This window comes from Lutra lutra, chromosome 7, assembly GCF_902655055.1.
Source record: "Lutra lutra chromosome 7, mLutLut1.2, whole genome shotgun sequence".
NCBI lineage: Eukaryota > Metazoa > Chordata > Mammalia > Carnivora > Mustelidae > Lutra > Lutra lutra.
In genome coordinates this window covers 38,788,531-38,805,155 of record NC_062284.1, presented here as the reverse complement: position 1 = coordinate 38,805,155, position 16,625 = coordinate 38,788,531, and the positions used below count along the sequence as shown (strand labels likewise).

General features: G+C 43.4%; 1 protein-coding gene across 3 annotated transcripts in view; it reads right to left on the bottom strand.

Moving 5' to 3' along the window:
• The window catches only part of CGNL1 (cingulin like 1), a 159,788-nt gene that overhangs the window by 76,072 nt on the left and 67,091 nt on the right, over window positions 1-16,625 (bottom strand). For all 3 annotated transcript variants that reach the window (XM_047736194.1, XM_047736192.1, XM_047736193.1), the window contains exons 5-8: window positions 14,754-14,855; window positions 14,059-14,207; window positions 12,558-12,693; window positions 3,722-3,934 (exon numbers count right to left, since the gene is read on the bottom strand). In XM_047736194.1, coding sequence (XP_047592150.1) covers window positions 3,722-3,934; window positions 12,558-12,693; window positions 14,059-14,207; window positions 14,754-14,855 — 600 coding nt within the window. The remainder of the gene's footprint in view (window positions 1-3,721; window positions 3,935-12,557; window positions 12,694-14,058; window positions 14,208-14,753; window positions 14,856-16,625) is intronic.

Below are 16,625 nucleotides of genomic sequence, written 5' to 3'. Positions count from 1 at the left end.
AGATCCAGTTCTCTATGGGAGGAGAACTCAAGTAGCTCACCCAGTGACCCAGACCACCACGGCTTGGAGGGAAAGATCTGCTTCATTCTGCTTGAGGAAATCCCCCAAACCACCGCACTTGTGAGTTCTCGTCCGGGAAGCAGTCAACCTGTTCTTAAAAAGGCGTAGCTGCTTAAGTCTACACAAACCACTCTTACAGAGTTCCTATTTGGAATACCTGTAAAATGTCTGTAACATAACTTGACAGTTTTCATCAAATCTCCCAGTAATGTAAAACTTTAAGTGCTCAAGCTCAGGCCAGGATGAAATATTTGTTATTTGACAACTATAAGATAGCACTTAAGGGGTTTTAGGCCCCAGGACATTGGCAAAAATCAGAAACACTAATGCCAGACAGTTGGGCTGCCTCCTAAGACTTACCAAGTAAGTCTTTTAGTCACAGTGGTGGGAGGAGTCCTTCCCCTGGGGCAAGAAAAGGTTAAAGGCTTGTGCACATGCACATTTAAGAGACACTCTACCAAGTTTAAAAATATATTTATTTCACTAAATATATTTTAAATATATTTAAGAATATATTCAATTCACTCTCCTCCAAGTAGTTAATAGAATAATCTTAAAATTCTGTTATAGAATAATCTTAAAATTCTATTCTAGAATACCCACATGTAAATCATTTTATAAAAAGGCAGCTTCTGTCCACTAGACTGACATAATTTTTTCCATTAGATATGATTCTAGGGGCGCCTGGGTGGCTCAGTGGGTTAAGCCGCTGCCTTCGGCTTGGGTCATGATCTCAGGGTCCTGGGATCGAGTCCCGCGTCGGGCTCTCTGCTCGGCGGGGAGCCTGCTTCCCTCTCTCTCTCTCTCTCTGCCTGCCTCTCTGTCTACTGTGATCTCTCTCTGTCAAATAAATTTTAAAAATTTTTAAAAAATTAAAAAAAAAAAGATCTGATTCTGTCACATTTGTTCAGCAACCACCTTCAGAAGCAAACGCTAACCGTCGCAAAGAGACAATCGTGATGCTCTTTAAGAAACTGCATGGAAACACAAAAGCAAGGTACAGAGATTCACAGAGTCATAGCAGGGTTTCTTAAAAGACCTTTCACATCACCATTGAAGAAAACCCAACAAGAACCATGCCACAAGGACTGATAATCTAGTTAAGAGGGGAATTTGTCTTCCATTTACTTTCACTCATCAGACATCACACAGACGTAGCTGTTGTGCCAGACACTGTGCTAAACTCAAGAGACAAGGATCACACACGTGCTGTCAATGTGCCAATGGGTTGAGTTTGGTCCCTACCATTCTCTTCCTGCTGATTTAAAAGCCAGGAAATCTCACATCAACATCCAGATATCTGGCTTCTTTAAAAAAGAGAGAGAGAGAGAGATTGCAACATGGGCCCAGGATCCCTTCACTGACAACTTTCAACTGCAGCACAGAAGCAACTGACCCTATAGTGAAGACCCTACACACTTCCTAGTTTGCCACAGTCTCCACCGTGCCCTACTATTACCCCAACAACACACCCAGAGGCCCACTCATTTATGTCCCTTTTGGGCCCTGAGGTACTTGAGTTTGCCACTCCCATTCTAGAGAAAAAAAGAGGGGGGAATATAAATGACCCCTGGCTTAAGAAGCTCAGAGTCTAGTGAAGTCGGTAGACAGGATGAATTACAACATGGTATGTTATAAACTACAGTAGAGGAATAAGCAGAGAGCAACCAAAACCCTATGGAAGGGTGCCACTAACCCCACCGAGAGAAGGGAGGTACCCAGTCACCATCACAGGGGAAAGGACACTTGGGGAGGGTCTTAAGGGATGAGAAGATGGTCAGGCAGAAAATTGGAAGGAAGTAGGTCCACATGTGCACAGAGGTGAAAGGACTAAAATAATACAGAGTTTTCCGGAGACAGGGTTAGGCAGAGAAAGGACCTACTACACTAACAACTTTGAACTTATGTCTGGGGCAATTCAGAGCCAAGAGAGCCTTTAAGCAGAGGCTGACATGATCAGATTTGTCCTTTCAGGAAAAGATGCCGAAAGCCTTGTAGAAAATGACCTTGGGCCAAGCTTGCTGGCATGCGCCCCTTTGGATGCTACAGGGAACCCCTTTGTGTGGGTTTCCAGGTGCTCAGTAACCCTATGTTCTCTGCCCATGATAGGTATCTTGGTGAACTCACCTGTTACTTCACAGACCGGTACGGGTCAATGAAGTTATCTTTCTTCAACAGACACAATGAAAATGCTGTAAATTAATATTCAATACTGACCTTTGAAAGGGTCAAAATGCAACAGGCAAGGTTTCTACAGATTATCTCCATTCCACTCACCTACCCTGCTTCCCTTCCCCATTTCCAGTGTCTCTGAGAGGACGCAGAAGCTTCTAACAAAACCCCTTGCCTCCCAGGTGTGGCACAAGCTTAATTATCCTTATATTTAAATCACTATAAACATGCCCCAAACCCCATCCTCAAATACCCTTCAGTGAATCACCCATGTTAACTCGAGCTTTGATGCAAGGTCTGGAGGTGATGAACACATGACGGGTTCAAAGAAGAAGCATCTTACTCAGTAGCCTCCTAGCATGTCCCCCAAGAAACAACAGCCCAGAAAGGCCTGGAGCGAGGACACCAGGCTGCTGCCCAGAAAGAACTGAAGATGGGAAAATACACACATCCTCTCAAAGCAACAAAAAATTAAATCAGTTTCCATCTTCTCCCCCAAACTAAAGCAAATCTCAAAAAAAGCACACACACAAAAGCAAACAACAACAACAACAACAAAAAAACAAAAACAACAACAACTAAGGCAAATCACCGAGAAGAGCTTTAAAAAAACAATCGCGGTTATAACCACCCCAAACAGACTATTTCCCAGACTTTTTATTGTTATAACAAACAAAACCATCTTTCAGTTCTTGTCATTTGCAATTACCATGCTGTAATTGAAAACCAGTGAATCACTATGGAGCTTCGGGGAGAGGGGGGACCTACTCCCCCTACTCCCTCAGAGCTGTCACTGTCATCATCACAGAACGACACAGCAACAACATGGAGAGTTCTCTCCTCACATCTCTAACCTGTGCATTGCAGAGACTCTAAAAACTTCATGCTCTGTCACTTCTCTCGTTCAAGACGGCATGATATTTCGGAGCATTTTCCCCTTCAAAAGACCTCAACATAATTTTTCCATCTATTTGCAGGAGCCAAGAATTCAATTAAGAGAAAAATTATCTCGCGAGGGTTTGGACAATTCAGCCCATTAACCCTCGTGGAACTCTGCTGAGAAAAGAACGTGAACCGCTCAACGGGAGGCGTCCCGCGTCCCAAGGAACCGGCCAAGGCAGGGGCAGGGGGTGAAGGATTCCAGAAATCTGGGCCCAACCTGCCACCCTGCCCCGTTAGCAAAGCCATATGGTACCCCTGGCCTCCGACCCTGAGGCCCAGCTGGAGGGGCCCAGCTTTGGGTTCTTCTGCGAGAGGCTCCCGCATGGGCCTCCAAATCTCACCTCGAGTGAAAGCATCACCCATGTAACAATTTTTAGATTCACAGACTCACAGCAGCCCTGCCAAGCTCTGTTTCCATGATCTGATGAAAATGAGCTCACTGTGTAATGGAAAACGACTGGCACGGGTATGGGCCAGGTGGTCTTGCCCCTTCGTCTGTCCCCAAGCCGACGCCCGTGGTCCGGCCAGACCTGGCACAGTGCCTCACCTTGGTGGCTTCTTCGACGCTCTCCCTCAGGGCCTGCAGCTCCGCGTCGTACTGCTCCTTCAGCTTGTCCATCTCCAGGTCGTGGCTGGAGACCTCTTCCTTCAGGGCTCCCTTCAGGGCGGTGAGCTCCCGCTCCCGCTTCCTCAAGAGCTCTTCCTGCTCCTCCTTGGCAATGAGCAGATCTTGAAGATCCTGTTTTGCCTGCAGGAGTTCCTGGAGAGAGGAAGCACGGAAGGGAAGGTGAGGATTAAACCTCTTTGCTGAGGGCCATGCAGGTCCTCCCCAGCGGGGCCACCCAGACGGGCCACCCTACTCCCTAGCCATCCTCCGACTCTCTCCTCCCCATACCACCCACCAGTCTGGACCATCGCCCCCTCTCCCTTTCACTCCTTTGAGGCCATCATCCCCTCGATTTGTCTGTCATGGCTTTTTTTTTTTTTTTTTTAAGATTTTATTTATTTATTGGACAGAGAGAGATCACAAGTAGGCAGAGAGGCAGGCAAAGAGAGAGAGGAGGAAGCAGGCTCCCCACCAAGGAAAGAGCCCGATGTGGGGCTCGATCCCAGGACCCTGGGATCATGACCTGAGCCGAAGGCAGAGGCTTTAACACTCTGAGCCACCCAGGCGCCCCTGTCATGGCTTCTTTGAGTTTGATTTAATTTGAGAGAGAAAAAGGGGAAATGATTCCATTTTCATTGTTTTGAAGGGGCACGTCTGCCTTTTCCACCTCCTTTCCTTCCTGTGCAGTGAATGGTCTGTCGCCTTTGCAGTCAATGGGCTTTTGCGTGCTGTCGCTTCACTGGGGGCCATGCTGATGGGCTGGACTCACTGCCTCCACACCACCCCTGGGACAGATCACTTCCTGCCGCAGCTCAACTGACTGAGCCACCCAGGCGCCCCCATCAGTGATCTTTCTTCTGTCATTCTGTTCTCCTCTGTTTCTTGGATCTATGTCCTTTTCCTCAGGGCATAAGAATCCCCTGGGTCAAAGGCAACAAAACAAAACAAAAACAAGCTTTTCCATGAAACTTCCTGAAAGTGTAATTTCTGTTCACTATACTTCTTGACCACCTAGTCACTCCTCAATCTCTTGCTATATGGCTTTGGATCCTATTGCACTAAGACTGTCCCCTCCAAGGTCATAGTGACCTCTTAATCACCACATCCAGGCTTCATCCCAGTCCTCATTTTTCTCTACCCTTCTTTGACTCACCCTGCCCCCCACCCCGTCTCCTTAAAATTCTCTTTGGCGCTGCAGTTCAAAGACAGTCCGCGCCTGTTCTCTTCCCTCAGGCTGCTGCTTCTACCACAATTTCTTCTGGCTTTTCTCTCTTTCTTCCCAAAAGCTAAGATGATCCCCAAGAATGCAACTTGCATTCTTTATTCTTTTTTGGCAAGCTCATCTATGTTTTCCCCAACTATTAATGCTAAGCAAGTAACTCCCAAACCTTTACCTCCGACTCCTACCTGAGTTCAGACCTGCACTTGCGGCGATCTGCCAGACACATCCATCTGGATGTCCCTTGGGCACCTCAGGCTCAGGAAGTTTATGTTTTTTGGTGAATTCATCAAGTTCTTTCCTTTCCTCCTCCTCTGTTCATTATTCTTATAAATGGCACCACCTGCTTGGGAGCTTGGAAGCATCCATGACCTCTCTTGCCCTTGTCCTTGTCCTTGACCACTCAAAAGTTCTTTAACATCTTAAATCCTTCGCCTCACCTCCCTGGTTTAGGCTCTCCCACCACCCACCTGCTTCCCGTGTCCAGCCACTCAGCTTGGGCCCCTATGACATTATCTACACGCATTCCCTCGTCTCAAGTGCCCTTCTTCCCTCTCAGTCCCGCCTCTCTCTGCCTCTCAGAAAAATCTCTGAAGACATAGATCCAGCAGGACCTCCTCCAAGAAGTCTTCCTTGAGTGCCCCTCCTGATATCCTTCTCACTTTAGCTGGACGTCTCAGAGCACATAATTCTTTTACTTTGTAGTCCATACAGACTATTTTCTTTTCTACCCTGCTAGACTATAGCCCCTTGAAAGAAGGATATCGATCTGATCGTATTTTTGGTGCACAGATCAATGATATCGGGAATGTGTCTGTTCTGAGTATAAGTGAATTAACGTGTGCAGTACCCAGAAGTCTGCAGATAACAGAATTCTAAACGAGTGTCTTTTTTTCACAGGACGCACACATCCTGTGCTCTTGGAGCTCCCTCGGAATCAGAGGAACGGTTGCCACCTGGGGACCCGAGGCCTCAGAGATGAGAAACTATTTTCCATTCCAAGAGAATGTGACTCGTGAGGGGATGAAAATATAACTGGCAATGGAATCTCTTTCCTTTTCTCTAGGATATGCACATCTTTGAACCAGGGGAACCCCCGCAGTCCCAGGGAAGGACCACGCTGCAGAAACCAAGACTTCACCCTTCCAGAAACTCGCAGGCAGGCACTGATGGATTCGGTGAAATGCCGAGGGATTCATCCAGGTCACTATGGTAATTCGAGTGCCTCCAAAGCACCAAGCACAGAACACACGAGCCAGTCTTAGGAAAACAGAGCCCATCCTGAGATTTGTCAAAGGGGGACATCCTGGTTGGTGCAAGGCTGCCGGCCCCTCCTTCAGGAGGACCAGAGATGCCTCCATCACTGTTGTTACCGGCTACCCCTGCAGGTCTTCCTGGGCCTTCTGCCAGCCTCTCCGTAGAGCCCCTGTGATTCTAACCCCCATTTCCTGCTCTTACTCTCACACATTTCTCAGTTGTTTTGATGATAAGGCAGTTCCTCTTCCCACACTTATCTTTTCCAGGATATAGCTGTGCTTTGTGTCGCCTTTTGTGGAATGTCATCAACGCATGTCAAGAACCTAGGTTTTCACAGTCTGTTTGACACCGACGTGCTGTTATCTGTGGTTGTGGCTGTCGCCTGGGCAGCCTGTGTTGCACAGATCCCATCAGATTACGCCGCACCGTATCACTTAGCAGCCCTTGGAAGTTGTCCAGGGTACAGACCAAAGGCAGGAGAGATTTCAAAAACCTTACTTCACCACCTCAGCAGCCTTACTGCCAATCATCTCAAATATATAAATTTCAAAACACAAGTAACCGTCGGAGATGAGCATGCCTCTCTAGGGACACCAATCAGAGAAAACAAAGGGAGGTCTTGGTCAGTCAGAATCAACACTTTCAAAACCTCTATGCATCCGGGCTAGCTGCAGATACAAAACCATCCGGGAGATAAAAACCGAGTGAGTGTGTATGTGTGTATGTGGGCAGGGAGGGGCTGCAAATTTGACTGCGCTTGGTATGCAGTAACGTAAAAAGAATTGTGCTAAGCATTTCCAAAACTCCGAGGAGATGAATATTCAAGGCGATTAACAGCATTCTCATTCTTAAATGGAAAACAAAACAAAAAACCCAGAGCTCTGAGAAACTAACATGCCTAGGACCGCACAGCTCACATGTGCAAGTCTGGGACACAGACTGGAGACTGCTGCCCTTCTCTTTACCATGCAGCCCCTGAAGCCTACACACTCGAGGAGAGGGGCAAACAATTACACCGTGCTCAGTCTCTTCGAAGCACACGCAACAGAGCACTGTGTCTGGCTGGAAGTGCTCTAAGGAGGTCCCTCTCCTTAAAGAAAAGGGACAAGCCCAGAACCTGAATGAAAAAAAAAAAAGCTGAAAGAAAAAGGAAAGTACACTCTGGCACCTGGCTGTTATTAGCAGCAGCAAGTAGCTATCCCAACAGCAGGTGCACTGAGACCCACACACCAGAATACCAAGCCAGCAGCTCACTTGCCCATAGAAAGCCTCATTTCACACCCACTGACTCACCGGTAGTCCACGCCAAACTGAGAAGCATGCTGATCTCCTCTGTGTGCATGTTTCCCAGAAGTTATAGGTCTCTATCAGAGGCCCACACTCATTGAAAGGACACAGAAAAGGTCTTATGTCAAAACTGTAGCTGATAGGGAATTATGTGATTTTTTTCCCCCAAAAGAGTGGCCTAGAAAGCATACTACAGTTGATGAAAAATGTACTTCTAGTTATTTTTTTTAATTAAAATTTGTAAGATGTACAGTCCTGTCCTACCAGGGTTTTACTGTTAGAGACCTCATTTCTGAACACAGTCTATCTTCAGATCAATACAATTTCAATACCAGAATATTTTAAGTACTCACATCTTAGCAAATGCCAGAGATAAGCCATTACCAGCCTCTGCTGCAGTGAGGCCCATCCATCAGCACCACAGGCTCCCATCAAAGACGATGGTTGGTGATTTGAAACTCCCCCGTTGGGGCGCCTGGGTGGCTCAGTGGTTAAAGCCTCTGCCTTCGGCTCAGGTCATGATCCCAGGGTCCTGGGATCAAGCCTCACATCGGGCTCTCTGCTCAGCAGGGAGCCTGCCTCCTCCTCCTCTCTCTCTCTGCCTATTTGTGATCTGTCTGTCAAATAAATAAAAATCTTTAAAAAAAAAAAAAAAAAAGGAAACTCCCCCATCATGGCACTTAGAGCAAGGGCTCATATTCACCCATTACCCCCAGACTGGAGGGGAATGAATTTACCGACAAAGAAGTGGTTGAAAACTTATTTTGTAATCACTTTTGTAACTTGAGTTTAAAAAAAAAAAAAAAGCCCAGAACCATCAACTTTTTAACAGAATAACCAAGTCACCTCTTTTTGGTCAATTATATGGTTTATCCTAAGAGAATGATATTTTTTACTCTTCCTTTCTTTTTTTAACTTTATTCTCTCTTACTGTTACTTTTCTGATTTTGTGTTGATGTCCAATGTTATTTAACAAAAGGCAAAACATTAAAAGAGTTTTCATGAAAAATCTTGTGCATTTGGCAAGCCTCCCCAAAATAAAAAGCCTTCAGCCTTTTTCAAACACTCAAAAATAGAAATGTTTAATGTTCGTTGTTTTTAAGAACCTGTTCTAAGCCAAATGCCATGGAAAACTTGGCCATAACTATCATCTGTTATCAGACTCCCCCAAGCCACTTTTCATAAAGATATGAAGAATAAATTGAATGTGACAAGGAGATAGGATCTATTTTATTAGTGGTATAGAAACCATGGGTCACTACTGCTGACAAGTCAAAGGCACCTGATTGAAACAGTGAGGATGAACCTCCAGAGAAACCCACTCTGACACTGAAAAACTAACTGTGCCCTAACTCATCTTGCAGAAAGACAGCAGTAGATACTGTCCCTCCCATTACAGGAAAGAGGCAAATAATCAGAAAACCAACAATATCAGCTATTTTCAGAGCAGATGTGCTCTGTTTCCTTTTCTGTGTCTTTCATCACCAGCCTGAAAACACATCACTAAAACTGAGGCTCATATCCTTACCCTAGTGACCACTAACAATAAATAAATAAATAAACTATTTAATTAATTAAATTATATTCATTCATATATGCTCAGTGCATTGTGCTTATAAAGACAAAGAAGCATGTGGCTCACTTCAGAATTATTTCCTTTTCTTAAATGGTGACAGTTCTAAAATAATTTAAATACTGAAATTTATTTATTAATTTGCTCTATTGCTTGGCACCGTGTGAGACAAGAAATGGGGGAAGAAGCAAAACTGATATGTTCTTGAACTAACTGGCTAGCAGAAGAAAGGGGCAGATATAAAATGGATCAAGGTCAAATGTGCTAAAATGAACCTATAAGGAAACAGGATTTCAGGTGAAAGGACGACAACTAACCATTAGAGGTTTCAGTTAGTGAGAAAATCCAGCAACTTAAAAGACTTCCCAGCAGCAAAGATAACACCCTCTCCTTTTAGAATCAATAAAGTGTCCACACAAGAATCATAGGATATGGCGAAGTCTTCTATTTAAATTTGTTTGTGAAGCTACATTTTTATTGAAAGCCATAAACTGTTCAGTTGACATCATTTCTGGGAACTTACCCTTAGGAAATCTTTCTAAAGAACTAAAAGGATACATGTGAAAAACATTCAACACATTTTTACATAATTTGGAAAAAAAAAAGAGAGAGAGAGAGAAAAACAATAAATAGAGAATGATGATAATTTATTATGGCTTATCTCCCTAAAAAATGAAATAGGAAGAATCTAGATTATAATAAAGGAAAAATGAACTTTCTAAAAGATTTCTTTATTTATTTGAGAGCGCGAGAGCAGGTATGTGCAAAGAAGGGGCAGAGGGAGAGAGAGAGAGAATCCCAAGAAGACTCTGCAATGAGTGCAGAACCCAACACAGGGTTCAATCTCATGACCCCAACATCATGACCTGAGCCAAAACCAAGAGTCAGATGCTCAACCGACTATACCACCCAGATGCACCTGACAAACGAACTTTAAAAAACAGGTATCAAAGCTGTAGGGACACTATAATTGTCCCTAAATTATAGAAGGGTAGATGAAAGCTATCAATGGATAGGGAGACAATGAAGAAATAAATGTAGATATTAAAATAGAAAATATAGAAATAAAAATGTTTTCACCACCCCTCTGTTTTAAAATTCCATTTTATAATTTAAAAATTTTATTTACTTATTTATTTATTCTGAGAGAGAAAGTGAACATGTGAGCAGGGGAGGAGAGGCAGAGAGAGGGGAGAGAGAGAATCCTAAGCGCATTCCATGCTCTGCACAGAGCCGATGTAGGGCCCCATCTCACAACCTTGAGATCATGACCTGGGCTGAAATCAAGAGTCGGACGTTTAACGAACTGAGCCACCCAGGTGCCCCCATTTTATGATGTTTTAATATTTCAGTGACAAATACACCATTTTCAAACCCCATTCTAACGTATCTTGTCTTTGTAACTCAGCCCCGAGAAGAAGGCGGAGCCATGAGAAGAATATAATATCACGAACATGGCAGTTTTTAGGATAAAGGCCATTGGATAAAAAAAGAGAAACAGGTGCTAAGGAACATGCCCAAGGCCTTCTCAGGAGGAAAGGTCTAAGTGGAGACAGAGAGATGCTCATGTAGGAGAAGGGAAACAATTCCCCTCTGCCCGTATGGTAAAATGAATTCATGAGAGCACCTGCAACTGGGTGGCTGCCACCACCAAGTCATAGGGAAGAGACTCTAAGTTCCAAAGAGCGAGATCTAAAATCCCTCCAGGGAATTACTCCCAACACGAAACAAGGAAGGGACTGAGAAAACACTTGACAGCGGAGACTCAGAAGCAGCCAGAAACTTGAACTCCACAGCCAGAACAAAGACAAGACCCAGGCCCTTAGGGGGAAAGCTGCAGAAAATGAGAAGTAAATGCTGACATGGTACCTTTACTGTTTTACTTTTTTATGGTTTCTTCTTCTTCTTCTTTGTTTTGCATTGTTCTAAATTGTGTATCATTTATTCGTCGGCTGTTCCTACAAACTGAAGCTTATAAGGAAAAAGCTTCAAAACTATGCCAAAAATACAGGTTATGATAATTATAGCCAATATCAAGACATCTAAATGCGCACAGAGATAAAAGTTCTATTTCTGATCTTCAATTATACCCATTTCCAACTTAAAAAAAAAAAGTAGACATCACAGCCTATGTGTGTATCTACCACATTAATAGGATGGCAGTCTAATTCACGGAAGAGATAACTGTCTTTGAGAAACCACACAATCATTAACAAATGCTAAGCAGAAGAAAGAGTCAGCTTCATTCACTGACTCATGGATTGCTAAGAATTAAATAGTCTATAGGGAATATACTGATATGGGCAGAAGCCAGACGGGCAGACTGTGTACATAGCAAATGCATTCCATTCATTTATTTACTCACTGTTTTATTCATAATGCATCCATCCAACCATCCGCCAATTATTTGCCAAGTGCTATATGTCCCAGGCACTGGAACAGCTGATAAGGATAAAACGCCAAGCCAACCATCACCAACCCTGCCTCCTAGAGCTTACATTCTTATGGGGGCCTTGGAAAAATCTGTGATAAGTGCTACACGGGCATAAGCATCTTTAAAAAACTTTCCCATGACTAGCATCACTTACAAAGTGTTTTTGCCCAAAGTTTAACCCAAATCTATTAGTGTTTAGATCTAATTTCAAATTTACTGGAAATGTAGGAGACAGTGGAACAAGTTAGTGGACACCATAAGGAAATAATCAGACAAATCCAGAATGTGGGCCATTGGTCCACATTCCATCAATGGAATGGAAAGGGAGCAGGAAATAGGAAATTGGTGGCAGAATACTAAGATAAATAAACTCAGAGAAAGAGAACAATGAAAGCAATACGGGATTCTTGACTGGATCCCGGCTTGGGGCTGGAGGGAACAACTATAAAATATACTTGAGGGACAACTGGCAAATTTTGAATAAGAACGAGGTATTAGAATTATTGTTATATTATAGGAATTATTCATTGTTTTAGGTATGATAATAATATTGTTATAACAAAATTCCCTAATTTTTAAAAGATGCATGCCAAAGAATTTAGGGGTGAAGTGTGGCGTTATCTGTAATTTATTTTGAAATGGTTCAGCAAAGATGAAGAGATGGACAGATGAAAAAATAATAGGATAAATGAATGGACATGAAGAAATGGGGTAAGTATGACAAAATGTTGACAACTGTTGGATTTGGGTTGGGGCTCTATGGAAGTTAATGAATTACTCTTTCTACTTTTCTGTATGGTTAAAATTTTTCCAAAGACAAAGTTTAAAAACTATTACAGATGATGCTTTTATGGAATCTAGCCATAGGCAGAGTGGAGCAAATGCACATAACGGAATAAGGCTTGTAGTATCCAGACTCCGCCCCCCGCCCCATCCCATCCTCTCCAGGCAGATGGGGCCTGCCTTACCACCTGATCCCTCATCCCCCGACCACCACCTTCCTTACCTCAATCAGAGCTCCCTTCTCCCTGTCCTCAGATCGTTTAGCGCTGTCTAATTCATCATGCATTTCTGAGAGCTGGTCTTGAAGATCCCTGATCTCGGTCTGGTGCTGTTCCCGTTCCATCTTCACCTGGAACAGTCTGGCAGGGGAAGAGGCCCGTCAGAGAGACTGTGCTAAGCCTTACATTTTTTTTTTTCCATCCAGTCTGATTTCAAACATTCAGATGGTTAAGCAAAGTCATCAGAAGCCCCAAGGAGCCTCCCACTCTGTGTTCTATACTGAACAAGGAATCACAAACCAGAAAAGGAACTGGTAAGAACTCATGTCTGCGGTTTAATTTGCCCAAGAAGGCGAGTGAGAACTCAAACCAATGGGCAAGGTTATACAGTGACGGTTTCTCCCCAAAAGGAGACCATAGTGTACAAGAATTTAGATGACGAGAAAGAAATTGACCCAAAAAAGCAGAACCTCTTTGATAATGTTTTCACTAAAGCCATCCCACTCCCTACCCCCCACCCTGCCCCCAGCCCCAGAAGAGCCAGCAAATTACGGCCTACTTGGCCAATCTGGCCCACAGCCAATTTTTCTAAGTAGTTTTATCGGAATACAGCCATGCTCATTCATTTACATATTACACATGGTCATTTGCACAATACAATGGCAGAACTGAAGGGGTCCAACGAAGACCATATGGCCCATAAACCATAAAGTATTTACCATCTGACAGAAAAAGTTTGCCAACCTCTGCTCTAAATCAAACTCACAACTGTTTTACCTTTTGATTTTGTAAAGTCTTCACTACACCCTAATTTTATTTTTTTTTCTCACCAATGTTTCTAAAACTAACCTCCAGGCATGTTTCAAAAGCAAAAACTACATCATCAAAACTGCAAAGGCAATCAAATGATCTTATTGTATATTTCTTGAATCTCCTCCTGCTTAAACCTTCACTTAAGACCTCCACTGTGTCTGCAGAGCTTCATAGCACTGTACATTTGCAGAGCTGGGTTTCAGAGCCTTATGTCACAGATTTTAAAATGATGCAATGACAGGGCCATCTTGGCTTTGACTCTCCCTCTCTGCAGACTCAACAGAGGCATAAGCACCGGTCAGCATCCTTCAGAAGAAAATTCACAAACTGGGAGATTACAGAAGTCACAGGACATGTGCTTTTTGGAGGCTAGGGCCAGGCTCCTTGAGATCTCTGTCTATAGACATCCCTACTCAGCATTCCCTGCTTCTCGCTTGCCGGCTCTAGGAGCCACTCTCAGGGCTGAAATTTTACAAGGCATCCTTTAAGGTATACAACGAATTTGTTGAATTATTAGCCTTCCTGCTTACAGTCTGCGTGTGTCACCAGCTTCGCAATTTTACAAGGGTAAGAAGAAGAAAAGGATGGGTCAGTAGCCCCTCTAAATATTTGGAAGGCTGGGTAGTACTGAACAGACAAGAAGGTTTTGGCTCCACCGGATGCAAGAACCCAGGCTCCGCGCCCAGAACTCACTCCTCCAGGTTCTTCCGGAGCTCCCCTTCGCTCTCTTCCAGGCGCTGTTGCAACACGGAATTCTCTTCCACTTTACTGTCATGCTGGCCCTGGAGCTCTTCCAAGCTTGCTCTCATTCTCTCTCTCTCTTCTTTCATGTTCTGCTGATTCTAAGATGAACGCGTGTGATTTTCAAGCATCTCCAAGGAACGTTCATGTAATCCCACAGAAGGCTACCCTGAAACTCTCATGGACTCCGTGTCTTTACACTCATTTATTAAACAACTTAATCAAGCCACATAATTAGGCCTGGGAGTTTGCAACTAGAAAGAACATTAAATACTGAATGAGCTGTAAGACTTCTAAAAGAAATACCAAGGCAGCTAAGGTTCAGTCTGCTAGTTCTATTACTCGGTTTGGATATTTTATATGCATTTAGTTTCCTACTGACCCACCCGAATCCAACAGCGCTTTACTCTATCAAAGCAAACAGTGTCTATGGGTTTCAGTTACTTCAAAAAATTTTAAAATTAAAAAAAAAAGTTCTTTGGACAGCAGGAGCCAAATATACAGGAATTTACTCAGTGATGAGAGGAATGTTTCTTTGGGGCGGGGGTGGGGACTGGCTTTGGCTTCACTTAGGCATCCAGATTTGCTTAAAATATTCTTTGTAAGATAGAAATTTTTAAAATGACATAAAAGAAAAAAACAGATACCTTGACTTCTAGTTGAAGCTGTCTCTGAAGTTCAGCCACTTCTGTAGTCAACTTGTTTTTCTGTTCCAACAGATCTCTGACTTCAGACGAAGGATTAGAAGCCTGTAATTAATTGAAGAGATACCCTAATATACATGTTCAAGACGCTTTATTTTCTCTTTCTTCCAAAATGTAATCCAAGCAGTAACATCAAAAACCTAAGACCCAATTCAAATGTAAAGCCCTCCAAAGAAAGGGGCACCAGGAAACCCTCCAGGGGTGACCAGAGGGCTCTGGACCTTGATCAGGGTGGTGTGTGCATTTGCACACACCTTATATTAAAAATTCAATGAACCAGTTAAGATTTGTGCAATTTACTGAATAGACATCATACCCCAATAAAACAATGTAAAAAGATAAAAAATAAATATTTGTTGAAGATTCCTCCTCTGCCTAAGGTTATACCCAAAGCCCATGTTTCTGTGTTCCCAAGGCCCTTCGTAAAATCTATTATTATAAAACTTCCATTACACTGGGAATCATTATTCCAGAACCTGAGATGTTCTCACTCTCTGCATATGTCTGTATTCAAGTAGTAAATAAATGTATGTTGGCTGAATTGGCTCTCTTCTTTTAGAGGCTGCATGTCCATAAAGAAGGGAGATATAACAAAGAGGGGTCTGATTAGAGAGTCTATTAGAAAACAGACTCTGATCTGAGTATTAATATTAACGATCTCATTTTTTTTTCCTCATGGGTATAATAACAGGATAATGCTCTCAAAAGGATATGGCTAAAACTCTACAGAGAAGTGGTTAGAACGCCACAAAAGGGGAGGAGAGAGGATAAAAGGCAGGAATCAAAACTAGAAAAAGACATGTCTTGGGTCTCACGGGCCTGAACCCAGGTGTGAGTTGTGTGTGATGAACTTGGAATGAGGTACCTCCTCACTACTCCTGTGAAGTTAACCAAACCCAACCATCCACAAAAACACAGGATTTCCTATTTTCTTAGGCAAAATGAGAAAAATCCATTATGGAACTCTAAATCCAACCCAATGAGGGAAATTGCACATTGTTGTCACACGAATGAAAACTCTACCTACTCTGCTGTTTCCAGTATGGTCTTTCCTTCTCTCAGAGGAAATCACTCCACTGACACCAAAAAGATAAAACTCCAAAGCCTTTGCCCACAAATAATCACATTCAGAAAATAATGGGGAGAGAACAGGAGTAGAAAAGTCTGGGCAATTAAGCAGTCATGGTGCTTTGATCTTAGCAAGAAGTCTAAAAGCTATGGTTCATCTCATCATCTCTGGCTTAACGGGTTTCCCCTCCTCTTATCTCACCTCTCTCCAAAAGCTACAAAAGGAATGAATTTCTGCAAATACCTCACTATTCATTCCTCTTCAAAGCCCATCAGTGATGGCCCAGCACCTTCAGCTAAAAATGGAAACTTCTACGATTTCTGAGGTCTTTCCTATCTGGCACTTCCTCCCACATCCTGGCTCTCTGATCCAGCTACACTAAATTGCCTCTAGTCCCCTAAGCATCACCGACACCTGCCTTCTTGTATTTGTTCATGCTGGTCCCTCCACCTAGGACACCCTGACTTCCCTTCTTCTCCCAGAGCCTTCTTTAGAGACACTGTTAGTGTCCTGGATTCCAGAGGGCTTAACCTAACTTCCCTAGTTTGGTCTGGATACCCATAGCCTGTGACCCACAAAGATAATCTTCACATCAAGGCCAAAGGATGTATCACCCGAAAAATATGCAGTTGAGTGAAAAGCAAGAGTCATCCTTGTAATTTGGATTTAAGAGTTTTAGCACAAAACCTCTAAACCAATTTTAAGAACTATGTAGAGCCCCTGAAGCCTGCCTATAAGCTAGGCGT